General features: G+C 35.2%; 1 protein-coding gene across 3 annotated transcripts in view; it reads right to left on the reverse strand.

Annotated features, from left to right (window-relative positions):
• Window positions 1–27,741, reverse strand: part of BIRC6 (baculoviral IAP repeat containing 6) — a 175,647-nt gene that overhangs the window by 61,813 nt on the left and 86,093 nt on the right. For 2 of the 3 annotated variants that reach the window (XM_021392466.1, XM_021392467.1), the window contains exons 49-63: window positions 27,434–27,628; window positions 25,361–25,561; window positions 24,435–24,714; window positions 21,881–22,137; window positions 20,524–20,632; window positions 19,805–20,026; window positions 17,065–17,845; window positions 16,401–16,544; window positions 14,788–14,917; window positions 11,342–11,473; window positions 8,924–9,091; window positions 7,480–7,653; window positions 5,732–5,928; window positions 3,650–3,950; window positions 786–1,003 (exon numbers count right to left, since the gene is read on the reverse strand). In XM_021392466.1, the coding sequence (XP_021248141.1) occupies window positions 786–1,003; window positions 3,650–3,950; window positions 5,732–5,928; window positions 7,480–7,653; window positions 8,924–9,091; window positions 11,342–11,473; window positions 14,788–14,917; window positions 16,401–16,544; window positions 17,065–17,845; window positions 19,805–20,026; window positions 20,524–20,632; window positions 21,881–22,137; window positions 24,435–24,714; window positions 25,361–25,561; window positions 27,434–27,628 (3,509 nt within the window). The remainder of the gene's footprint in view (window positions 1–785; window positions 1,004–3,649; window positions 3,951–5,731; window positions 5,929–7,479; window positions 7,654–8,923; window positions 9,092–11,341; window positions 11,474–14,787; window positions 14,918–16,400; window positions 16,545–17,064; window positions 17,846–19,804; window positions 20,027–20,523; window positions 20,633–21,880; window positions 22,138–24,434; window positions 24,715–25,360; window positions 25,562–27,433; window positions 27,629–27,741) is intronic. The other variant, XM_021392468.1, reaches the window with a different exon arrangement.

A 27,741-nucleotide genomic window follows, 5' to 3' on the forward strand; every position in this document is an offset into this window, starting at 1 on the left:
TTTCTGTAGTTTTATCTCTCATTTACTCAAACCCCTCATCGGTACCAAAAGCTGCTAAAATATGAACAGCTCTATATTTAGCAGTTGTTTAGCCATATTTAGCCACCAGAACTTTTACCATGCAGTTCTCTGCCACAATACTGTAAGGGAGGGAAAGCCATTAACAAATTTTAAACACTTTTTGAGGCAGTCTTATGCAGAAATGGCACCTCATATTCCTAATAAAATCAGCTGATACGCCTTCTGAATACAGGGTAGTTTAACACAATAAGCACCTTGAAAAAGTTTTATTTTGGAGATCCACTTGGGATCTTGACAAGTATAGATAAATGAGATTTAAAAGATTGCTCCATTTATTCATTAATTTTCCCAACTCATTTACATTTATAAGCATTTAAGAGGAAATAATTTGCAGTCAGTAGAGTTTAGATGATGAATGCTAAATAAGGTAATGAGGTCATGCTATCTAATGATAATTAAGAAAGAATGAAAAATCCTCCATTATTATGCTTCTCATGCACTGAAAAAAAAATGATCCCGTGAAAGAAACTGATTACACCTTAATGCTTCATGATAAGCCTTCTTTGTTGGTTAAATTTCATGATTACAATGTTTATATGCAACAAGCAAGTACAATTACTCAATCAAGCATTTTCTAATTATTTTTGTTCTTCATTCAAATGCCAACTGTGTAGAAATTAAATTTTAATGGAACTAGTGAGATTATTTTCTTTTTTTTTGTAGCAAAAACTGTTACTTTGCAATTATTCTGCTATTAAGCTTACCTCCGCCTGGTTGGGACTAGCATTGGGAACTCTTGGAGCATGGTGGCTTAGAGCAGACAGACAAGCAAGGATAAGATGTATAGCCCCAATTTCCAATGCCATTCGCCTAAGCAGCACTCCATCATCGGTAGTCAATGGCGTAGTGCTGAACAAAGTGCGCAACACATGGAAGGGCAGGGTCGGAAGCACATTTGCTGAAGGAGACTGTAAGATATGACCTAGATTCAAAAAAAGAAAAGAATCACATTTTCTTTCATTAGTTCAAAATTGCCTGTTAATCTTTGCAATGATTTACAGAACACAACAATACAGAAATACACTAAATACTTTCGCATTCAGCTATGGTAAGCTATCTAATATTAAATTTCCCTTATCAAAATTTTTTCAGAAGAATATTTCTTTGTTTCCTTTATGGACTTGATTGAAATCAAAAGTTAAAATATTTGATTCACCACTTTCAGAGAGAAAAAAATTAATTCCTTAATAATAATGTGTGTTCTTTGTATTTACCTGCACTGCAGGTTATATTTCTAAATAAAAGAGAATGAAGGTGGTTCAGACTAATTTTTTTTTCCTAAACCTTGCAAATAGAATGAGTTAAAGAACACAGATGGTCAATAAACAGTAGCTCAGCTGACAAGCAGCTGTAATTTATCATGATGTGTTTTTTTTTTTATACTTGTGACCAAATTATGAATTAAACCACTACAAAATCCAAGTTGTGATGTGCCTCAAGTTGAATATATGGTAAAATACTAGCATAATTTTAATTACAAGTGCTGCATACTTAAATTTTGTAGATCTGTCTAAAAATTTTAACCTTTATGTATTATGGACAAAAATTACTTCTTTTAAAAGCCACACCACAAATAATGGAGTGACCTACTAATGCAACACACACAGATTTGGAAACTGCCTCATTTTTTTCTGTGTTTAACAATGCATTTTAAATTATGTCTCCAGTGTATATATAAATAGAGATATTTAAACACTGAAAATATTTCTAAATAGCCAACTCTGTTCAGAAGTTTCCTTCTCATTTTAAAGATGTTTATATTATTTTCTCCCTCAGTCTTAAGAGTTTATCAGCTATATCATCATCCAGAGGTATTAACTGAAATACATTACAAATATGGCTACATATTTGAATGTATAAATATCTATACACACACATACCGGTTTGTGTCTATTTGCTACTCTTTGTAACGGAAAACAAAGGATGCAAAACATCATTTGACTTGGACCTTCCTAAATAAAATGTTATAGCTCTGGGACAAAAAAAAAAAAGCCTATCTCACAATCTTCCACAACTGCAGGTGTACCCAAATGACAATAGAGAAAAAGATAAAACTAAAAAAAGGATCTAAACATGTGCCCAGGATTTACCTGCACAGACAAATGAATCCACATTTAAACTATAAGCCAAAGATTTTTCAGTGCAGATCTTCATATTATGTGAGAAAGATTATAGGTGTATGAAGAGATGTATTTACAAAAGAAATGGAAAACGTTAATACTTCATACAGAGAACTAATGTAAACTACTGTGAACAACTGATACCATAATTTGATAAAGAGCTGAATTCACCCTTTTGGCTCAGAGGAGAATGGAGAAACTGACTATTTAGTCCAGCAAAACCATATGCAAAGGGGGAATACAATTCCTGTCATCAAGTGCACGAGAAAGAAGAGAAGAGTTATTCACAAAGAGTAATGTAGGCACAATTATAACTGGGCACAAAACTGGATATGAATAATTTCAGGCTGAAAATGAAAGATAGCTCCTATCTATCAGTAAAATGATTTTCTGGAACTGTATTCCAATAGCAGTAGTAGATGCACACAAGAAGAAAGAAAAGCAATCAAAAATGGGAAGTTTTGTGTTAGTCTCCTTCTATACACAAAACGTGTAAATAATTGCAAAAGCAAAGGACAGAAATCAACCCAAGAACATCAAAATCACAGTGAGTGCACACAGTCTTTTACCTAATTACTATTCAAATCAGGTTGGAGTAAACAGCCAGCAAACTGCATAACAGTTTGTTATGCAGTGTATACCTGACTACTGTCCTGTACCTAAATATACAAGAATTAAAATATAAAACAGAAAGGACAGTAAGCAAGACTTTTACCTCTGAACAGAGACTAACTGCAGTTGGTTGACATATGGAAAAAATGCACTGTTTGCAAAGGCATAATGAAAGAAGTCTGAAAGCATTATAACATCTTTTGTTTTGTTTTTCAAAACACTGAGAAATAAACTAATACTGGAACTATATGCATTATTCTAGGTTGGAAAGGCACTGACTACAAAGAATGTGTCTGCTCATCTGTTCATTTATCCAAGATTACTCCCTTTATTCCTATGAACTCACGCTATTACAGTAGAGTTCATTCTTAGCTAATTGGTTGCTATAATCTTCAGATCATCCCCTCCTTTTCTAATGCAGTCTCCAACAGTTTATTTTACATCTGCTTTAACTATGCTCTATCTATGCTACTTTGCATTTGGTTGAAGGGATACACGTTTGCTCAATTAGTAGAGCACATCCTACTACCCAAGACAGTTCTGTCCAAGTGCACTGGAACCTTGACCATGTCATTTCTAAGTTTCATCAGTCGTTCTTTTACAATTACTCTAGCGTCTAGATGTAAGCATATGAATACTGATGATTGTCACAAAACTTGACCAGGAAGAATTTTGTATTTAGGGATGAGACACTATGACAGGTGCCAGCAACACAATTCTTTACAAATTGTACAAACCAATTCTAACTTCCTGCTACAAGTATTACAGTATAAATAATTTTACGTAAAATTATCTAGCCGTGGTCTACAAAGAAACATAATAATTGCAGCACATACTTCCTTCACCATCATCTGTAACTCCCAACACCAATCTCAACAGACACTGAGCATGTTTCCGTTCTTTTAGCAGCACCTCAGCATAGCCCGGGAGACGAAGGAATAAACCAAAGGCAGCCAAAGAATGCGCGGGTATGGGAGACATAGTCTGAACCGTTGACTTGATCGGTGGAGGTTCTGCAGCAATTGTTTCTGGTGCTTCATACACCAATTCCCCTGATTGTTCAATGGTAACCCATTCAAACTGATCACTGTCCTTCTGCTTTTCCTGTGTGGTCGATGTAACAACTGGAGTGCTCACCTTAAACAACAAGAATAAAAAGAGTTGGTAGCCCTACAGTCAATCACTCATGCAAAAAATTGTATTAGGATCTAATGGACACGAATTCTCAATATAAAACACCTCTAAAATTCACATTAAATACACTGCTATTTACAGATGCATGAACCAGGGACTACAAAAAAAACAGGGCCATGTGAACCAACTACAGACAATCACATCTCTTTCTAAATTTAACATCACAGAAGCTTCAGGCTTTTATAATATTCAAATCAACTGATGTAAGTATATTTAAAACTTTGTTACTTAACAGCACATTGATCTAAGCTGGAAAAGATTAATCTAAAAAGCCATTGTGGAATTTCTTCAAAATAGTGAATTCCTAATTAGAAGTCAAAACTACAACTGGCTGTCTTGCCTCCGATCATCTACGCATTAAGAAACTAATTAGGTAAATGTTAAAATATAGCATTTGCAGAATGATAAGTATCAGTAATTTAAAGCAAGATATCAGTAAAATTAAAGAATAAAGAGTCTGGAGAATTCATTAGTCTTAATCCCGACTCTTTTATTTAAGCATTACTGTACCTGTTTTGCTTTTACAGATCACATAATTCTTATTCTGTATTTGAATTTAAACATAGCTCAAAAAAAAAGTTTAAAGAAAATAACTTCCCAGGACTTCCAGAAGACTTCAAGGAAGGGAAAAGAGGGATCAAATTTCTTATGGCCATAAGTTGACTTTTATCTGTTGCAGAATTCCACACATCAGTCTTTATCAATGCAGACTACGTGCTATTTCACAGTATTTCAGAATACAGTAATCACTTATGCAAACACATTTCCTTAACTTCTAGTTATTGTACAGGCTTAATGTGATATTTCTAGAACATCTTCAGAAAAGCTATCCCTTCATATGGCATGCCGCCAGTACTGAATGCGTTCTTCCTGAATTGCAGTGCTATTTACAAATGACTCACACTAATTACCCTGGTCTCATAACAGGCTACCCACTCCTGCCACAGTTTCGCAGTCAAGGTACTCAGCAGCACCCTTCAGTCATGATCAACTCTATTTCAAAGGGAACAGATATTCACAATCTTTCTTATGAGGTGTATCAGTTAAAAAACATTGAGAAACATGGCCAACCAAATAATTTTGGGGCTATTTTTAACTTTTTTCATAATAAGAGCTTGTGTAGAAGAGCAGCCAAAGGAGCAATTCCAAACTGATGCAACTGCTGATATTTTTGAAAAGCCTATCCACAGAAATTCTATACATAACTCTAATCATAAATATACAAATAAATAACGTGTTTACTATGAAGCTTATATGCTATTATAATAAAATTAATTCAGATGAGGTTATTTATAGTTACAATACATAAAATTATATAATTCACACTGAAAATTGCATTCCACTTGACCACAAAAAATCACCACTGAGAGAGTACAGTTACATGAGAAATCAAATGATATGCAAGTACGGCTTCATAGCACAACAGCAACTCTTTGCTACTGTATCCTCCAAAACATCATAGTAATTAACAGACGTAGAGCAAGTAGCAACACTGAATTCCTGCTTTTGTTTTACAAGAACATGGCTACTCAAGCAAAACTGTAAGATGTATAGGGAAACAGCACGTACGGCTGGACTGCTGTGGAGTCATGCACTTATCTAACTTAAAGTAGCTTCCTCCCCTGGCTGAGATGTCAAATTGAACCATACAGAAATATGGGGAAAATACTGTTCTTAAACAAAAAATTGTTAGCATTCTTTTCCAGACTGACTTTTTCACTCACTTGTTGAATTACATCAGGATAAAGCATAGGGAGTCTCTCCGCAATTAGGGCCAATCCACCCATCCCTGCAAAAACTTGCAGTGGAGACTGAATGGGACATGTTTCAAGAAGTGATTCATCTAGCACTGCATCCATGCACTCATCACCAGGACTGATTGCTTCATCTTCAGGACAAGAACCCAGTAGATCTGTATGTTCTACAAAAACATAGGGGTAAAACAAGTTAATAGATCATCATCGATACAGTGCATTTTTTCTCCTTCTCATAAAAAAAAAGCACACCAAAAGCAGAATTGCTTTTCACAGTAAAACCTGAATCACGAATCTGAAATGAATGAGTACAAGAATATCAAAAGAAAATAAAAATACTATTTTGGCAATTACAGCAAACTCATGCCATAACTATGGATATTTGTACAGGTTAATATGTTAATTATTAGAATACACATTTTCACTGAAAATAGCATAAAAAATACTAACACAAATTTAGGAATTACTTCTATGAATTACAATAAAAATAGTTATTAAAAAGCATAAGCACTAACTTTCATAACTGCTATGTTGTCATTATGAAACATCTGAATGTAATTAATACTTTGCTGTATACTAACATAAACAAATGGATTTGTGATGACAACGTAAAAATTGCAGAAGTATTAGTCTCAAGTCTAAAAAACCAACAAAAACCAAACCCCAGTAACCTAGCAAAAATTCAGAGAGCATCTTCATGTGTTTGCATGCAACTACTAATAAACAGAACCTACTCTAATTTCATTCAAATAGAAGAATATTAATTACAGGTTTAGAATTTAAATAAACACCAAAACAAAACAAAAATATTATTTGAAAGATGAAGTCCTTTCAACAGTAAAGAGATCTGTATAGCCATCCCTGACACCTAGTCAGGAAATACTGGTTCAGACTAGTAGCAAGAAAATAGATTTGTATATATATATTTATTTGGACTCTTCTTTAGGTTCTTGTCTTTTTTAGAAAGAGATTGATCTATCCGCTGAGTTTTTACAAAAGCCTCTGTCCTAAAATAGCTGCATGATTAACTTTGTAATTCCATGCTGTGCCAGCAGGTTGGTGACCAGATCACCTTGGCTAAATTTCAAGGTCCCATTCTTCTAACTCCTTCCTTAAATGAACAATAACAAAATATTTCAAACTGGATTCCTGGGATGCAGTTCTTCCATCCCTTTCCCACCCCTTCACTTTAAGTAGAAGACAGCAAGCAATTAGAAAAATCCTTAACAAGAAACTGACTATATTAGATGATTTTAAAAAGAATGTTCTTAAAAGCTGGAGTTACGAGACACGCTTAGATGGACTTGACACTAATTCCTATTTTCCATAAAGCATGTATAGGCTTCTGCAATAACATTTTTCACAGGTGTCTGTAAGTGCTCCTGCATTACTTAATCTGCCCTGGCTATTACCCCAAACACACACTACTGAGAACTGGCATACATGTCAAGAAATAAAATACACGGTATCATACACAACAATATAGTTTCACTTTTCTTTCTTTGTTATAACAAACATACCGGTGCACTTTACACATACAATCTGAAGACAGGTAGTAAATTCATTATCTAACACAAAGGTTAGCACTTGCCTTTCAGTGAATAGGTCAGGAACACATTTGCAAGATAACACAGAAAAATGCTGTTTCTTACAAAGAAAATAAAATCCCCTCCCCCTTTTTTCAAAATAAAATCATCTTAAAAAGGAAAAAACCTCACCTTTTTCTGTATGAAGACGTTTAAATGAGTCTGTTTTCGATAAGCTTGGATCTGAGATGACTTTGGATCCAAGCTTAACTGTCAAATCTATTGATCGGTATCCTTGAGGGAGTTTACGGTCATAGAGAAGAGTCAGAAGCTGGGCAAGTGTCATTTCAGCTGGTAATGGTTGGCCTAAACAACGATGGCATTGAGTCAGAGTGGAAAATTATGATTGAGTTATTGTAACATACATGTCCAGGCTCTGTTCTTTACCTGCGCCACAAGTCTACTAAATATTAAGTGGCTCTAAACTAAGACCTTACTTCCAGCATATATTCTGTTGGGGAAAAGGGGTCCGAACAGTTTGGAACACAGTATCAAAGAACCATGGCAACATTCCCTGCAGCAGCTCTGTGTCAAAAGTCCAAAGCACTTAGCATATTTAACAAATGGCCAAGATTGTAATTTGACTTGCATTTTAGTCGGGTATTGCCTGCCCCCTACTATTAAATGCAATCCACTAAATTGTGGTGGCATAAAAGAACGCGATGATAAGGTAAAAAGGCTGAAGTGGAAGAAACTGGAGAACAAACAATCCTGCAGTTCCTTTTCAGCACTATCCCAGGCCTACCTCAAAACAACAATATCAAGACACAACAACTCAAGAAAAAGTGCATGGCAGTGCAGGGAGCAATTTTCTCAACAGCAGTGCAGAAATGAAATGCACGTGAACTACAGCTCAAGTTGATCACTCATATCAGGACTTTGGCCACTCTGCTTAAGAAAAATATGCTATTCCCTGAAATTACAAGTTATTCTTAAGGCAGAATAATTTTTCCTGGTAATAATTAGACTCTGATGTAAAGGGAAATGTTTTAGAACTTGATCATTTAATATACTTAGCATACTAATTTCATTTTGACATTTCTTGGCCAATTCACACAAGTCCCAGTGAGGTCTTCAGTGACAATGTCTCTTCAATGGAGGGTGGTGTCTTAGGAAATGAATGCTAATTATGCCTTGCCACGTGTAAGTGAAGTGAGTCTTCTGCCATTTTTCATCACTGATTCTGCATTTGTGTGGGTGTGTGACAACTGTTGGTTGCAGAAGTGTGATCAATGAGACCGTTACACAAACACAAAACGGTCTACAGCACCATTAGAAGACAGTCAACTTTTAACAGCTATATACTGAAGAAAGCATTGAGGGCAAAAAGATCTTTGATTAGAGATCTGATATTTCTTAATTCCATTAGCTGCTTCCTTTTTCTTTTTTGGTCAACTTACAATGGTATTACGATGCTTCACTTCCAGCTGAAAGCTGTTATCAATCAGCCCAGAAGTGCCCTATACTTTAAGAGAGTGAATAAACAAAGATGTCATCATTGTATCCTCTTTCTAATGACATATCAGCTACTGAAAAAGATCATTTTTTAAAGTCTAAAAACAGTTATTAAAGTCACCTGGTAGAAGTTTATGGTACAGATGAAAAACTGGAACGCTAATAGTCTTGCTGGAAGATTCTGGTCCTGAGGAAGATGTACCTACTTTATCTGCCATCACTCTTCCTCGTCTTGATGGTGGACGTGGAGGGGTAGATGAAACAGCTCTTTTTGACTGAGATTTCAAACCTAGTACAGAGATAATAACAAATCAAAGTTATTATAGTGTTTAATAACTTCAGATAGCCAAGCTGCAATGTACTCGATCCCTTCAACTGTTGCAAAAAAGTCGTATTGAAACATACAGCTAACAAAGAACAGCATTCGCATATAAAATACATTTGAATCTAATCCCAGTATTTTTACAGTTGTGCATTCTCCTAAGTATAAAACAAGCTGTAACTGTAAACTACTACTTTGATTTGGCTCTTTAACTGTGTTTAAGAGCACATCTATCAATGGGACTGTCCTGGCTTTATCAGTATTCCATATAATGACGTACTGATATGGTTTTTCTTTCCTTCTTCCTGAAAGGTGAAGAAAGAGGCCCCCTTTCCCTGTTGCACTTGAAACCAAGACAGGGACCCATAGTAAAACCTTCTGAGGTTGTTTTCTCAAACCAAAAACAAGCAAGGCAAAAATTTCTACATCGATAGATATTTCAGCATACAGTCTACAGACAAACATCTGGCCTACCAGGTGACTTCAGCTACAGTACTGACATTAGAACAAGCGATGAAAGGCATCTTTAAACATGCTTTTAAAGCTGCCTTGGTCAAAACCTTATAATTAAGAACTACATGAAAACTAAAGGGCAGAATAGGTACATGAAAGCTTACTGAGTTTATGTATCAAAACTGCCACATTTTGAGACAGCCAGTGATGACTTAAAGCATACTGAAACTAGACTACTAACATGTTCTATCAACTGTATAGAAGGGCACAAGTGAAAAAGTCAACAGATCTAGATAGGAATACATGTGTAACTACCGCGTTACAATCAGCCAAGAGGAGCTGTACATCTAACACTATCCTGACATGTTATAATGTGCTATGAATTCACCTTCTTAGTAGGACAAGCTACAATACTCAGTTAATTTCAGTCTACTAACACAGCCTCTCTCAAGAAGACCAGGTTCCAAATAACATCTCCACTCTCTAACAATTTTACCAATAGGGAACAAGTAAAACAGTGACTGCATGAGTATGAGAAAACAAGAAATGTACAAAAAAAAGAAAATAACAAAACAAAAGACTCCCTGAAAAGGCAGGTAAAAATAAATGCAAATTAAACGTACATTTAAGTTGTTTTATCTAAGTGGAAGAAATGCAAGCAAGAAGGAAGAACTTAAATCTTTCTTTTTAAACAGGGAATTGGTTATATGAAGCAGTATGACCAGAGATGCAAGTGGGATGAGACATGGCTAACTACGCCATGCTCTATTTTCAGTGCTAGTATGTTGTTTTCTTCCTAGTTTCTTCGTACATGTTTTAACCCTTCACTTAAATGTCTTAATGTTTTAGATCTTATCCTGCCTAAGTGGCACCTATTGCAAGAATCTCTCCAAAAAAAGCTGTTGTAATTAACAATCAGCTGTATTGTTTTAAATATATACCAAGATCCATGAAAATGCTGCCCTATTCAACAGTTGAATTTAGAATTATATCTATATCTAAAATCTTGAAATAAAAAGCTTAAGAAATATTGGTGTCAGAAGTCAAAGGAAATCAGCCTCTCTTCATCCTTCATGAAGTGTAAATGAAATTGAGAATGATCAATGAGGGCAGAAACCTAGATAAGAAAAGGGTAGTTTGAAGTTCAATAACCTCTCACACACTAGAACTTCAAACTGAAAGACTAATGATCTCTACAGCCATCGCCTGAACTGTAATGTTGTACCACTGCAGATTACCTTAATCTATAGCCCCCGTACCAATGGAGTAATACCCTATATTTGTGATTTCCAAGTGGAATAATGTGGTTTTATACTGGTTTTAAATACGCAAAGTACAGGAATACTTTCATTTCCAGAACATATTTTTGAAGTAGGTGATTAAACTTTGATGCACTAGTCACTGCAAAAATGCAGAGGAATTAATACTCAACCTATAATAATAGTAGGCAAATTCTAATATTTTAGCATATAATCTAAACTCTGAGTGTGCATCTACAAAATCCTGTGAAACACGCTAGCCATAGCACCCACAACAGACAGCCAACTGTAGGTACATATTTGCCCAAGTCTATAGTTCAGTAGAGATAGCAGTTCAGTCTGGATCTGATCTTTGCTGCTTAGCAGCCAGTTAGATTAACTGGGCATTATAATTTTGTCTAACGATCGTTAATAATTATATGAATGATTGTAGATTTGATTCCTCTCCCCCCACCCTTTTAATGTCAGAAAGATCAATGTTTCAGAAGATGGAACAAAGACATACCAGAAGCAACAACAACACTGTAATTGTCCTGGAACCCATTTTCTGCTTTAACTTTTTCTTTTTCTTCATAGTTCTTCTTTTCTTTATCTTCCTTTTGTTCATTAATTAGCTTAGCCGTGATACTGGGTGTATCTAAACAGGAGTAAAAAAAATCAAAACAGGAGAGGAAGGCATTTCAAGATACCACAGTGATTTTGTTACCAGTTTCTAGGCTGTTAACATGACTATACTGAACTATTTCTGTGGCTTAGACTTCCATCCCAGGCAACAATATCCTTATAAATATCTAAGAATTAAGGTATTGCAAGGGCAGTCTCCTCTCCCCCCAAATCTGCCCTTTAACAATTTAAAACTTTTACAACCTAAATATGTTACATGATAAGTAAAGTATACTTATGTTAAAACACAACTGCAACTAATAAAAAACCCTGAGATTAGAAAAAGACAAGACAAACAAAAGGCAATTGAACCAAACCCTAAGGAAAAAAAAATTAAGGGATATCTACAGACTTACATTGTTGTAGTTAAGCCCAAGTATCTAGATACTGATTTCAGATCTGATGAAATTAGAAGATGCATAAGGAACACATCCAAACTAAAGCACTTGCTTTAGTGAGTGTTTAATTACTGCAGTACAACAAATTCAGATTGATCATTAGTGTGGATCAAAGACATCAGCAAGCAGCTTAAAAATTGTTTACAAGGTGTAAAATAATCCATTGTAACGAACAGTAAACCAGTGGCATCAAAACTGTTAAATCATTCTCCAGTTGCTTTGGAGAAGATACACAGTGTGAAATTGCTGTTACTCGGGACCTATGAATATTTAAATCTATTTATGAACATAGCTGTGCGTATATTTATTTATAGATATCTATTTCAGATTTGGTGTGGATATCCTCATTAGTATTATTTATATACTAAACTTCAGTTTGGTCTCATGGACTGAATGCCCATTTATTGGTGGACAATATAAACTTCATGAATAAAACTACTGAAGATGCTTAAGAAAATGTATTTTTAATATTCTGGTAATATCCACCTTTGTTGTTCAGTCTTTCTGACCGCTCAAGACCAGCAAATTAAAACTAAGGTGGATGGAATACAAAACAACTGGTCCTCATTCTAGACAATTCTGTCTGCCATGAGTCTGCACGCTTTCTTCCTCTGGTGAAGGGATGTGAGCAGCAAATTCAGCAATGCTCTTACGCTATACTTGTTTTTTTTAATTTTTTAAGGCAGCGAGAAAAAATACGAGATGAACACTCTTACTGTAGTTTGTTTTTACAGAACGTATGAAATAATCAATTTGAGATCTTAATATAATAGATGACCTTAAAAGAATGGCTAAGAAAGAAAAATGAAATTAATCCACAGAACAGTCTTCAAAATGGGATCTTCAAAACTTCCTATTGTTGCAGTGGTAGCAGCCCATTTTTTCTTTTCCCACTACCAGTCCATCCCTTCTCTCCCCTCCTTTCACCCTAAACATACAGTTCATTCCTTGTATATTAGTCTTCTTCACTATCCTAACCATGAACTTCATGGAAAGATATAAATGAATCACAAAGCTTTTAATATCATCAGAAAAGTCACCACAGATACAGGAGGGAAGCATAAAAGAACACAAACTTTTCCAGAACGAATTCTTTCAATTTAAAATGAAACAATTCTGTGGCATAAAGCAACGTTATGATGCACTATGAAGTCAGCATTTGATCAGTTTCATTATGCGCATTACTGTACATCACATCAGCACATTCCTTTCCCCAGACCCTATTAGCAGTGGCTATCAAGCTGAGCACAATACACCACCAAGGCAGCTGTTCAGTACAGGTTATGTAACTGCTCAAGAACAGATCCTCACCTCATGTGAATCAACTGTTTTTCTCATTAAAGGATTTCTGACCATAAACAGCAGAAGGAACTAGACATCTGGGTCACATTTCACACATGACCATGTCTGAACACTAAGTCAATAAAGATTTCTATGCAAAATAGTAGATTATTCCATGGTAAATAAACTTCAAGCATTCTTCTAGGCTTCACTGTTTTTAATTAACATTCCAAAGCACATGCTGTTTTTGTCAAGCACCATTACAGTACTTCTACCACCTCATTAGATAACATATTTACTGTCCAAATGCATTTATTAATTATATAAATGTATAGATTTTAAGTAGGTATTAAAAGATAACAGTTCTTCTGAACTCAAAGATCTGCTTCAGAAGTTAAATTTGAACCTACAGTCAAGAAAAGTTAACTCATATGTATAAGAACTACATACCCAGTCAAGTACGTATGCAAGCCCTTCACAGTGCACATCTGCAATATGGCAAAATCCTAACTGCTACGATCATTTTTGACTTTGATTTGCTATTACTGACAATGTCTTAAGATTAAAGAGGAATTACTGGTGTTCCCCCTTCCATCACTCTGCTTCTTTTCTTTGAATTACGCATGCTTAATATTGATTTTTTTAAAGTAAAATGACCTAACAAATTCTGCTTTATTTTTCACCTGAGGAGAACCAACTCGCTGATTTTACCTAGAGAGCTCTGGCACGAACTTAGTACCTTTAGGACAATTTCTACATTTTGAAAAAGATCATTAACCACAATCTTAAACATACAGGTCTATTTTTTTTATTAATTGAACTGAAGATCAAGGTGAGATTCATTTTAATGTTAAGGCATCTACCATTCAGGTATTGAATCTTGTATCATGGTCTGTGAGGCCTAATCAACAGAGCCCCCTGTAGATTCATTTCTCCACGTAAATTGAAGTAGTATAACTAATACTTCATTTTACAAAAATAAACGAAGTCATGCCTTAACATTGCTCTCTCATGGCTTATAATTTGAAAATTAATCTCTCCAAGCAAATTAAGCTTCCAAATCTCCATTTAGTAAGTAAACTGAAATGTCTGTATAGCATACAAATGTGTATCCAAAGAAATTGGATGGATCCTTCACTAACACTCTTCTCACAGCAACACCATTGAGATAACCCTTTAATTTTCAGGATATTAAAGTGACATTATTTGGGATATAGTTAAGTGATCAGCTGAAAGACGGGGTGTTGAAAGACTGAAAGACTAATATTTGCAGTATGACTTGTATGGTACTGCAAATATCGTGTGAGAGATTTAAGAATATTTAAGTACTTCAAAACAAACAAAAAAACCCAACAAAAATCCCACCTTCCCTACTGAAATGGTACCTTAATTACCAGAATTTAATGGAAGGAAAAAATAGTATACAACCAGTGAAGTATATTTTAATTGGAACGTGCAAGGTACATCCAAAAGATCACAATTTAAACTTCTGTGTCATATCTGACAAGTACCTAGGAACACTGCAAATACACATGTAAGACACACAAAGCTTTCAAACGAAAGTATAAACTATCTTAAAAAAATGTAAAACAAACTGTTGTAAACTTGCCTGATACACGATCAAGAACTTCAGCTAGAGTTGTTGAGACAGGCAAATGAAGAGTACGAAATTTGTGCCCAGCTCCATACATTGGATGTTGAATTACATGACTAGTAGCATTAATTCTACCTTTGTACAGCTGAAAGATAAAAAGTAAACATTTACGATGCTTTTAAGATTTAACTTAAGTAAAAACACCAAGCTCTTATAAACATATCTCAGCAAAATAAAATTAACTCTTACAATGTGCTTAAAAAACTTATTTACCCTTCAACTTTAGAGGTTCAAATTACGATAAGATGCTACTTCTCTAGAGCTCTGACTTGTGAATAAAGTTTTTCTACTTAATATGTTTACTTTTTGCTATTATGATAGATAACTAAGTCATTACTAGTTAAAATATTTCAAGTATTTTATGAACACGAGATAAAAATACGTGATACTATTTTTATGTTCTTTTTTGCTTGCAATAACTTTACAAACTTTTCTGCACAGAGAGTAATTGCTCCTTGTTTTGCAATACTAACAAATGCATTTAATACTTTATGACAATGGAAAATTGACTTAGATTTATAGTTTTGGTAAGAACTTCAGAGATAAAACGGGGATCCAGTACTTCAAAGATAAACCTGCTAGGTATACTAGAACTATACTCTGCGTATTCAGAACACTTTTTTAAGTCTCCTCTTCAGATGTGAAAGGAGGAATCTTCTACTCGCTAAGAACAGCCAGACTATTTCTTGGTATTGTTAATGAATGAAACTGAGTTATCTGGCAATTTGTTTTTAAGAACTTGTTTTGCTCTCACTTACTCAAACTCTGCCAAAACCAGCTCTATGTAAACCATCTTACTAGAAAACTGATGTTATTTTGATGTTACCAAAGGCCATGTTAAGAATTGATCTCAGCCAGGCTGAAACAAAACATGTAAATGTCTTTGTACTAAAACTTATGTGTTCCCCCTTTTCCATTTAATGGTATCTAATCCAGTTTCCCTGTTATATATCTCATGAAGTACTCTACTTTCGAAATGTAGAAAGAAAAGCAGAAACCAAATTAGAAAATATCTTTCAATACTTCTGATTTTCCTTACAGCCTTCATATGAGAGCACAGCAGTTCAGTCACTGATTGTAATTCTGTTCTAGTAAAGCAGGTAGAAGTGTAAATGCATAAAGCTGCTATACAGATCAGTTCAAGAATTTATCATTCAAGAATTTATTTGTGGTGTTATGGCTAACACTGAAGGATCTCTGCCAGTTCTGGACCATCAAAATTGAGACAGTTCCTCAACAAAATTTATTATAAAGAACTGATGCAATGACTAGAACTTACATCTATGTTTGCTGCTAATGTTTAAGAATACTATTAAAAGGCCTTCCATAAGATAAATTCCAGTTTTTAATTCTGTCAGAATGTTGTTTTTTTCCAGCAGGATGGCTTTGTCTCAAAGTACTGCCTTAAATTTTCTTTTAAAATGCTGAATTACAATTCACCTAAACATTGCTTTCCAGATATGTACAGAAGGAAAAGTTGCTGCCTGACCTTTTAAAGTTGAAACTACACTGATTTTTTTTTTTTTTTAGGTTAAATCTGGGCCCGTGTAGATAGTAAAAACTCTTACTGGACATGGGGACTGAAGAAACAAAGTCACTTTCTCATCCTCGAGCATCAGCTGCAAAAAAAGCCTCCTAATAAATCCTGAAATGTTTCCAGAGGTCGGGAGGTTCCCACGCTGAGGAGAAGACTGGAACAATTCACAGAGAACCTGGGAATACAAAATGACATCATATTTAAAGTATTTCTATATTTAGGTCTCCAAAATATAGCTCTAAACAGCCATAATAAGCAGTGTTTAAGATCTACCTTCCAGCTATCATTCAAACCAGAACAGAAATGAGCACCACGGAAGAAACTATCAACAGAAAAAGGTTTTTTTAAAGAACGTACAGAACACTGACTACAGAAAAGTAATTGTAAACATGTAGAGTACTAAGAAAAATAAAAAACTGAAGAAAAAGTATTCAGAAAACTAACTTTGAATTCCTAACGCAAGATTTTTCTACTCTGTAGCAGTCGCTATTAGCCATTTGCAGAGAAATGCGCTTATTCTTTTTATTTAAGTTAACTGACCAACAAGCTAACAATTTCAACACAAAACTCTCCCAGTTGACGACAACTTACAAAAGAAACACCTTAAAGAAAAAAAAGTTTCAAAATTAGGAACTATGCAAATTTTGACTCATTATTAACAAAGAAATGATAATCTCATTTGTTTTCTGTCTCACCTGTGCCATAAGCCTCTGGTTATTAGGATGGCAAGAAATGCACTGTAAGAAGAAAGCAACTGTTGCATTTTCAATTGCTGTCCGCTGCTGAGTGGTCAACCCTGCTGTTACAGTTGAAGAAAGCAAGCTGGACCTTGCACTTGTCTGCTGTGCAGTCACATTGTGTCCTCCAGAAGTAGCACCAGAATGGCACAACAGAAATAAAAGTGCTGTCCACAGCGGATTGACTTCGGAACCACCCAACCAGTCCTTCATTATGTGGCTGTTGCCAACTTCTGTCAAAAACCTGAGAACAGGAGCAACCAGGTCTGCCGTGATAGGCATTTTATTAAAGTGCTGTGGGACATGATGCCTCCTGAGTCTATCCTGGGTGACATCTGTTGATTGTGCATTGCAGTCCGAGCTAGAAGTATGGTTAAAGCAAAAACTAGCGAGACTTCTTACAAGCAGTGAAGGCAAACCTGAGTCCAATAACTGCTTGATAGCTTCAGGAGACTGAGATGAGGCAGCAAGAGTAGCCAGGTGAGACTCTGTTAGTGCAAGAGGGGCTTGTGCGTTTTTAGAGTCATCTGTTAAAGACGAACTGAGGTCCTGCTTTTTGCTGTCATCAGTCATGGACAGTCTGTGTTGACACTGCATTGGAGGAGGAGTTATACCCATCCATCCCATGAGTAAGGAAAAGTAATTTGGGTGGATGTGGCACATTGAGCAAAGCAAACTATCGACAGCTTTCTTCAAAACCATGTTGCAGGGAAGAGACATTGACCAGTTAAACAGTGATCTGTAGAAGACAGAAAAATCATATCAAAACATAGACAGCTTGCCACTCATATTCCTTTTTCTTTGTCATTTTATACATCAGCTTTCTACATTAACTATTCTAGAAGCTGCTATAAAACTGAGTTTGACAGCCTCTTTTGGATTGCTGTATCAGCAGGACATTCATTACCCAAAAGGCATTCCCCATTCCTATATTTGAATTTATTTCATCATACTGTATTTAAAATAGCTAAGAGGTGGCTCTTGCTGGGATGTTGCTGTCAAAGACAGGATTTCCATCTTTGGACAGTTGTCATTTAATTTACACATTTTTGAGACAGCCGCAACACCTCTGTGCTTTCAACTCTTCAAGATGCAGCTACTAGAATAGCACACATTTTCCACAAAACTCTTAATTAATCCTTTGTAAAAACTGAAAGTATTTTAATACATTTGCTTTTTCCTGCTCCTCTCACCTTTGTTTTTTTTAATGTTTCTTTCATTAGAATTCTTACTAAAGACATTGCATAGAAAATGAAAGCAGCAAGAATCTCATTGGTTGAACAACACTATTCTTAATTAACCTTAGGACACAAGTTAACACCTACCTTTAACCTCACTTCTATTCAAATAATGCCAGAGCAAAGGCACCTGAATGCAAAAGCTAATTTTGCTCCAATTATTTAGCTTATACTTGCAAAGTGGTATTTGTAAATTAGTGAAAATATTATACTTCACCTACCCTGAACAAGTATGTATGAAAAATATTTTAAAAAGCAGTTTTCTGAACTGCATTCAAGTTACTATGACATCATATACAAGTTATATAATCTTAAACTCTACATACACATTAATGCACACCTCGTGGCACTTCAGTGTTAGTATTTTAATAATTTGAATGTATCATCCCATATCACATTTCTATTTTGAAGATAAAGATTGTTTTTCCCTCTTCTCGATGGAAGTATTATTTTACGTTTAGTTAGAGACTTGAAGAGTCCAAACGAGAATGTAGGTCTAGCAAGTGTTAGTTTCAATGCTGGCTGTTTAAAGACTGCTCCAAGATGAAACACTGAAGTGTGACTTTGCAAAAGTTTCCAAACTTTGAGAAGCAAGTTATTATTTTTTTTTTAAATCCACATATAATGGCACACAAACTCTTCACCAACTATAAATTCAACATAATCCTTCCATCAAGATTTTCTAGGTAAGTTTATTGTCTGTACGAAAATAAAATTCTTTTCCAACTAGATATTAAAAATAACTAAGGAATAAATTACTATCTACTGATAAAAAACAGAAGTAGTGAAATAGAACATGGGAATGACTGGAAAATACATCCAAAGGAGAAGTGACATATCACATGAAGGAGAACTTAAGAGTTATAGTTAGTGTCAACAAAATTACTTCAAAAGTTGAAGTATCAAAGATGAATACAGTGGAGATGTTATTTTTATTAGAAGAATTATTTTTCCCATGTTCAACAAAAATCCTTCTCTACTCATTTGAAAATATATTATATAATTTGCTCCAGATGCTGACTGATATGAATTATAGTTTTAGTTGGCAGAAGGTAGAGGAACAGGATTATATTGCAACATGCATACTGAAACTAGGTACAATAGTTTTATTAGCATTTCTTCATTTCGTCCTGAAAACAATGTATTCTCCAACGGACAGGAATTCAACTGCAAATCCCACTTTTATATTGGTGCAAATCCAATTGGGTTATTCATTTTAAGAAATCTATTTTATTACAGCTCTTTCTTCTCAAATGTTATAACTCTTAAAATATATCTGCTTATATACATGTTTAAAGATACAAAACCATCTGTTTAGATATCTTTTTAGTATTCATTCTTTCAACCAGCATCAGGGATGTCAATTTCCACTACTTATTCCACTTCAAGCTGTATTATTTCAGAACAAAATAACTGTGTTTGAAAAGTATGCAGTACAATACTTTGTTTGCTTTACTTACTCGAAGAGCTCTCTGTCCAGCAGTGCCGGTAAATCATATTCAACAAGGAGTTCATAACTATGCCACAAAATCGCTGCTACGCAATGCAAGTGGGAAGGAGATGGCATCAAAAGACCATACTCTCTTGTTGAGCTATTTGGACAAATGTAGCTGACCCGGCCACTTTTTTTCATAGCTGCAACTCTCGCGGAATCACTGACCCATTTTAACAGTGCTTGAATCCTGGAAGGCAAGATGATGTAGTACATTACAAAGGGTCAAAGAAACACTCAAAACCAAATTAACTTGCTCTCTTTGAGGAGGTTGATTTAGACATTTATCACTTTCTTTGAAGCAGAGTTCAAGAATGAGCTCAAACTCTGTTTTCAAGACTTTGATCACTAACAGGGCAAAATAAATTAAAAACACATATCATCTTTGACAGTCAAATGTAAGCTTTCTTACTACAGAGAAGGAAAACATAGAAGGTAACTAAGCCCTAAGTATTTGAGAGAAAATTCAGCTGAACACAAAGTTTTCTCACTTTCCTAAGACCAAATAAGAGAGGGACAGCATTCTCTGTAAAGGATGGAAAGAGCTAGAAGGGAAAGCTGAAAGGTTTCTTTAGATTTCCATACTTTCAGGCTTTATTATAATAATCAGATTTTAAAAGGCTCTGCATTTGTGCTACTGCTTAGCAGATTATACACACTTCCACAGGATAATCCAAATAACGTTACCTATCTTTTGTTCCAGGATCTTGAGTTGTTCCCAGCTGATAAAGAATGTCTATTGTGGAGTCAGAAGAGAGACCATTTAATCTTCCAAACAGTAAAGGGCTATTCAGATCTTGCCGCATTCAAAAAAAAAAAGAAAAGAAAAGAAATGGGGGGTTTGGGAGGGAGAGGAAGAGGGGAAAACAACAGAAGTACTTACATACATATTTTTTTAAAAATACTCACAAAATTGTTAAAGAATTGCAATATTTACACTGAATTGAATTTTGCTATTAACATATGCATGCTAAGACACCACTATCATGATATTCCACTCTTTACACGTTCCATATAGTGTTCAGCCTTACTACAGAAGAAAAAAATTAATTGCAACACCCATCAGACAGAAGACTTGCAGGTTTAACTAGCAGGATTTTCTTCAACATACTCTCCAAATGCATAGAATTCAGTCACAGAATCGAGAACATGACTAATTCCAATAGAGCTGTCAAACCTCACGCATCCAAGAAGCAAACGTTTGGTTCAATATGGAAGCTTATTTAATTCCAGTTTCCCCCAACAGGACTCTGGCCCAGGAATTCCTTGGATTATTTTCAATTCATCTTCTCCTTCCTATATTCTCCATCTCCTGCCATTTAGGAAACTACTCTACTATTTAACAGCATTCCAATAAAAGATAATGTGCTACAATGACACATTAACTCATGGTGAAGTACATCATGGGAGGCATTTTGAGAAAGTGTTTTCTGTTAGAATCAGCAACTTCAGAACAGCACAAATAGGAATTCAGATTTCTTTCACTTAAAAGCCGCTAAACAGCAAAGCAAAGTGATACAGAATCATAAACACACAAAAACCCTACAGTACATTGACTGAAGAGCTACAGCTGTGGGACATAAATCAGTTGCTGAATAATTGTCTCACTTAGTGCTATTCAGATTTTACTCTATCCTGCAGCTCACTACAGATCAAACATTGCTATACTTACTTTCCTTAAAACTACTCCGAGGTACTCTATGTTGAAACATCTAGACACTGTGTACAGGTATATACACAGCTGTGCTTAGGATATATTGCGTGGCCTACTTTTGTGACTTCAGAACATTCCCCTTACCTTATATTCTACAGAAATCAAAACAATACTGGTTGCACTGTTTTCCTGTTGTAGAGCTACTCAGACACAAAGCTCTGTGATGCCCCGAAGTATAATGGCAAGTTAAACTACGTTGTCATGAAAAAACAGCACGTATTGGCAAGCATAATTCAAACTCAAACTAACGTGCAAATACACTATATTTGTACATTTATACATAGATATATGTTGTTAAGCAGCAATTGAAAAGAAAGACAATGCACTCACCTGCGGGATCACTCCCTGATGCTGAGCAGTTTCTTAGAAGAATGTCAATCAATTTGAGGCCTATTCTGGTGGACTGCAGCCCAATTTTTACAAGCACAGCCTCAATGTTTGGAGAATGCATACCACAGTATGGTGACATCAGTAATGCAGCACATGTCTGCAACAGATTAGCAGTGGGTGCTGCTGCACTAGCCATCATTCCTTCTAAATCACTTATATGAGTGAGGCAGTGGTGTAATAATCTCAACCATCCAATACTGAAAAAGGAAAAGAGGAAAATGAGCAAAATGTGTCATTTTCTCATTCTATTTTCCATCTATCATGTATCTACTTGTATTAGATTCTATGGCAAGTATTGCAGAAAACTTCTGTGAAATTTTGAGAAAAGTAAATTGAAATAAGTGAATCTAAGAGCACAACGTAACATACATTAGCATTACAGTTGCAATTACTGCTTTGAATTAGTAAGAAAGGCAGGATTTGTGGGTAAAGGTAGTATTTTTATGCATTTTTTTTTTAAACATCATATTACTGCGTACAGGGACAAACGAGACTTTTTGGCTCCACAAACTTTTTTTCTAGTTCTGAAGTACTCCCTACAGCTTGCAATAAATGCATATGTAATGGGAAAAATCACAAATGTGAATGAAACAGCACATCTCACTTGGACACAAATTGATTTATTAATATATAAGGTCACGATCCTGCAGTAGTACAGAATCAGAGAATCACCAAGGTTGGAAAAGACCTCCAAGATCATCCGGCCCAACTGTCCACCTATCACCAATAGTTCTCACTAAACCATGTCCCTCAACACAACGTCTACATGATCCTTGAACACCTCCAGGGTTGGTGACACCATCACCTCCCTGGGCAGCCCATTCCAGCGCCTGACCACTCTTTCAGAAAAGTAGTATTTCCTAACGTCCATACTGAATCTGCCCTGGTGCAACTTGAGGCCATTCCCTCTAGTCCTTAGTAGCTGGCAACTACTTATTATACATCTTTCCTAAAAATAAGAGCTTTTAAGAGGATTAATAGTTTGCAATGGCAAGGCTAGCTGTACAACTTTTTAGGGTCATTCACAAATTCCAGTGAACGTTAGTGAGCACATTGAGTTACCTGATTTAAAAAGCACAGGAAAACTACAGAAATTACATTTATTTACCATTGCATTTCTTTCCCATGTATCTTTTGAACAATATTGCTCAGCATTCCTTTTAATAATAAAAAGTAATCTTAAGGGAATCTAAATTTTACATGAAATAAATGACATCATTTCACTAATAAGTTTTCACAATTAATTTTAACCACTTTTTTGAGAGGAGGAGGCAGCAAAACTATGGGAAGCTTGCAAGATAAATCTTCCATTAAGACTGCATTTTTATTTTAGGAAAAATTATTCTAAAATATTTATTATGAAAATAATAAGTTCTCTGCTATGTCTAAACCAAAATCATATCCAAGTTTATTTAACATATCTATCAAATTACTGCCATGAGTCTTTTGAGATAACTTATCTAAGTAAGCTGAAAACCACAGTAAAACATTTCAATATGTTAAGAATGTACACTCACTCTCTTTAGTAGTGATTATTTTTGTGTAACTTGAAGCTAACTTCTTCTGAAGTACAAATATAACAGCAGAATAATTTGTCTACGAAAATCTGTTTTGCTGCTATTCAAGATCAAGAATTAGTTTTGGCCATACAGCTTCTATAAAATATACACTAGACAGCATGCATGATCTTTGAATTTCCATACTTTTAGGTTTTGGTGTTTTTTTCCAAAGGCATAAAATACTTAAAAATTTTCCCCATCCCTCCTTTTCAAACTTAGAAACAGCAAAGTTCTAAACTGAAACATTCTAAAGTCATGAATTTTAATGATTAAGTAAGCTAAATTTCAGTTGAACCAATAACCTAAAATAGTTGAAAAACGAGGCTATCCTTAGATGTTTATTTTTGTTTTAAAAGTAAGTATGAAATTCAAGATAACATCTAAGCAAATCTAAGCTTTTGAAAAGAGATCTTGCTGATATGCCAGAATCACAACATTCAGTTCCTATTTCTCAATTGTTTGCAAATAGAAATATTGGATACAACTCCACAAAACATTCTATTGTCCTATTTTTATTTCTGCTTCGAAACTTTCCAAACTTCAGAATAGATAAGAAATATGCTGCTACTTAAATTTTTTTTGACAATCGTCTATAATTAAGGACACCAAATGTAAGCTTTGATGCTTTTCACATCCTTTGTTTTTGTTCACCATTACAGAGATGAAACATTTTCATTTTAAAATGCAGAATAAGCATGCTACAAAAAGAGTGGGAAATACTGCCTATGTTGCATTTGCTTTCCAAAAAAACCCACCAAAACCAAACAACCTCTACGATATTTACAACAAATTCTCAAAATGCTAAAACTCAACTATATAAACAGCTACTTAATACAGTTCTCTACTCAAAGATCTGACTCGGGGCAGAAAACAGCACAAAGAAAGAAAACACATACTTTTCCTCTAGTCTCTGTCAACCGATACCAGAGGCTTACCTTGTTTTAGAGACCTGATCCTCAGAAGGAAGGAATGGATTATTGACTGTTGCAGATGAGGTGTTTCCAAAAGCTGTGAGGCCCAACAGTTTGATTTGAGAGAGGCCTAATGTACTAGCATCCCGTGGACGATGGAGACGAAGACAGACAGCTGATGCAACTTCAGCTTTTACAAGCTGTATTTTTATGTATGTGAGACCACTCGTGATAACAGGAGTTGACAAAGGTAACATATTGACACCGTCTGCACTTATTTCAACAGATACTGATGAAGGGCAAGCTACGGAGTAAGATAAGAAGGTTCAATACCATTTAAAAAACTGCACTGGTTTGAATTTCAAGCATTAAACGTGTATTCCCTTTAAAGATATAGAACATGATGAAAATGAACTTAAGCAAACACTACTACAGAACTGCAGCTAGAGTATGGTCCTGTGTGATAACATATGGTGAAATGCATAAGCATTTTGATAAATGAGTTATACAGTTTATTCCAAAGATCTAAGATGAAGAAAAGTCCTGTCAGTATAAATATGACATTTTTTCCTATTTGGGCTATGGCAATAACAGCTAAGGAAAATAAGAAAATTTGTTTCTCTCATGCTTCATTGCAGCTCCCATACAACACAATTCTTCCTGAAGACTCACGATCAACATCACATTCTTCTCAGATTTTGAGAAGTTTGACAAGTTTTCTGGCATATTAATGTTAATGCCATAAAACATGCACTAAACTACATGCAATCAATAAGAACCAGAGCCTTCAGCTCTCAAGAGAAGCAGAACCAGTAAGCTTTTCAACTCATTTTATTGGCATTCTTCATACAATGTATCCATTTGTGCTCCTCTGATTATATGCTTCTGACATTGCTAAATCTTACTCTTCAAATTTTCAAATCAGGATCGATGTCAGCAGATGTACTTACTTGCAAGAGAGGCCAGGTGAGGCTGGATATGTATCTCTTTGAGCAACACCGCTGCAGGAAGATGAATTGTGAGGTCACACCAAGCCTCCTCAGGTAAAAATATGTATGACCACGCAGCAGACCGAGCTCTTCTATGTGGAGGAGTAGCCTGCAACAGTACTTCAGCAGGTTGGGCTGTAGGGCTGCTTGAGGTAATAGAACCTACAAAAAACAGCAGTATTAACATTATTTATAAATATTAATTAATTAAACCCAGATTAATTTACCACCTGAATTATGGAAAACACTTTCTAATATCTGTTTTGTTTATTCATACATTCCATACATGATAATGGTAACTGCTGATATATTTTTAATTTTCAAGTGTTTTACATATACAGTCTACATATCTACATGAATGTGCACGTGCTTGAACATTTGCTAGAGTACATCTGCTATCAAACCCCTGAAATTTTCATCAAGATTTAATTATAGAAACAAACCAAGCAAAAGGTCCAGGCTGAACGGTATGCTTAAAACTTGAACTCTGTTAATTCATAGTAAACCTCATGAGAGTTTTAAAGGTTTCATTATTAGAATGGTAACAAACGTCTTTAAATATCATAGACTGCAAACATTTTTCTGAAAAAGTTTTGTTTAACATGAAAACCCTTCTTCTAAATTAGGATACCAAATTCAAAAGTCTATAGCCATATCAACAACATACTTTTCAAATCTTAGAATGACTCAAGAACAAAGCAGAAAGAACCCAGACTATGTCTTCTCTAGCAAGTTGTATGGCTCAGGAAGACTGTATCTGTGCTGTTCCAACTACAGACACGTGGGATGTTTTACTTTTGAGCAGCTCCAGCCTCATCCTATCACTGAATGCCTATTATTAGTTGGGGGGTGAATTCCTTAAGTACACGTTTTGACAGACTTTCACCCCAAATGAATTCAGTTTGTGCCTCAGAGAACACCACCAGATGAGAATCAAAGTGTAGTAAGCAAAGACCATCAGAAGGTACACTTCAAAAGCATGTTCTCAACAGGAAGTGAAATATTAAGATAGATAAACTCAAAGCAGAACACCAAGAACTGCAGCACTTTCCAAGTTTGAGGATGAGACATGAAAGAACCCACTGTGATATATGTTTAGGATTTTTACTACTGCAAACAATTACGTACCAACATCTGCATGTTTCTCAAATTTATCTCTTCAGAATTCGTGAATAGTGAAGTAGATTTTGAATGGTTCCACATTCTGATAAACCTTCTTTTTAATATCATTTTATTTATTTTACATTTGAATGAAAGGACTAAAAGGGACTTCTTTCTTCTCCTACAGTACTGCCAAAGATTTTTTTAAAAATAATTTTTTCTTCACTCCTGACAATAGGATACTGGATGTACACATTCGTCAGCTACACTGGGCTAATGAGCAGCAACATGAATCAAGACACTAGTAGTGGAAAAAAAAACACCTCAGTAAAATATTAGAGTGCATTTACATCTGAAAACTCATGTATTTTAATAAGTGGTAGCCATTATATTGATAACAAAAAGCACTGCAATTCTAACAAATGTTCATGCAGGCAGCATCGATGCATTTAGGTACAAGCATGAGAGCAGCATCAGCAACAGTAGCCCAATGCTCCAGTATCTGCTGCTGTCTGACCTAGCTCAGGCTCTGTGTCATCCATCTATGCAATGCTTCTGTAACAGGTGGATTAAATCTGTTGTGCATTAAGTTCAGCCAGTGAGTCTTAGTGGACTACTGCAGAAACTGGCCTGGAACTGTGTATTCAAACAACCCAGTGGAGGAAGGGGCTTACCTTGATTCAATGACCACATCACATACTGACCAATTCCCTTCCTTCCACCCCCAGCCAAAAAAAGCTCTTATTAACAGTGGAGGAGGATTTCACCGAGGAATTTTTTTACTCACCCAGCAACATTTTTAAACATTAGTACCACCTCTGTTTAGAAGGTCTGGTAGTATTTCAACATGTGACGCAATACTTTTTGTTAAGAACATGATACAGATTCAAATAGCCATTGGATATTAAGGTGAGAGAAGGTTGTATTACTTACCCAATGGTGCAAAATTGTGAATTCCCTCTGCATTATCAGGTTCAGAAGCTAGCACTCTGGCTTTCAAACTACTGTCTGTTGCTTTGGTGGGACCAGAATCAAGGAATTTCATAATAGTCGAAACCATACTTCTTGCTGTGTTAACAATAGCTCTTGTGCTCGTTACCATGTTGTTACAAATAAGCTGAACACCACCTGTGTATAATTGGGATGGGGGAAAAAAAAAAAACACTGTTCAGAAGCCTGTGATAGATTCTAAGCAAACAAACACATATTTAATGAATTTGCTTCTTTAGACACATCTGTAT

The sequence above is a fragment of the Numida meleagris genome, chromosome 3 (assembly GCF_002078875.1).
Source record: "Numida meleagris isolate 19003 breed g44 Domestic line chromosome 3, NumMel1.0, whole genome shotgun sequence".
NCBI classification, from domain to species: Eukaryota; Metazoa; Chordata; class Aves; order Galliformes; family Numididae; genus Numida; species Numida meleagris.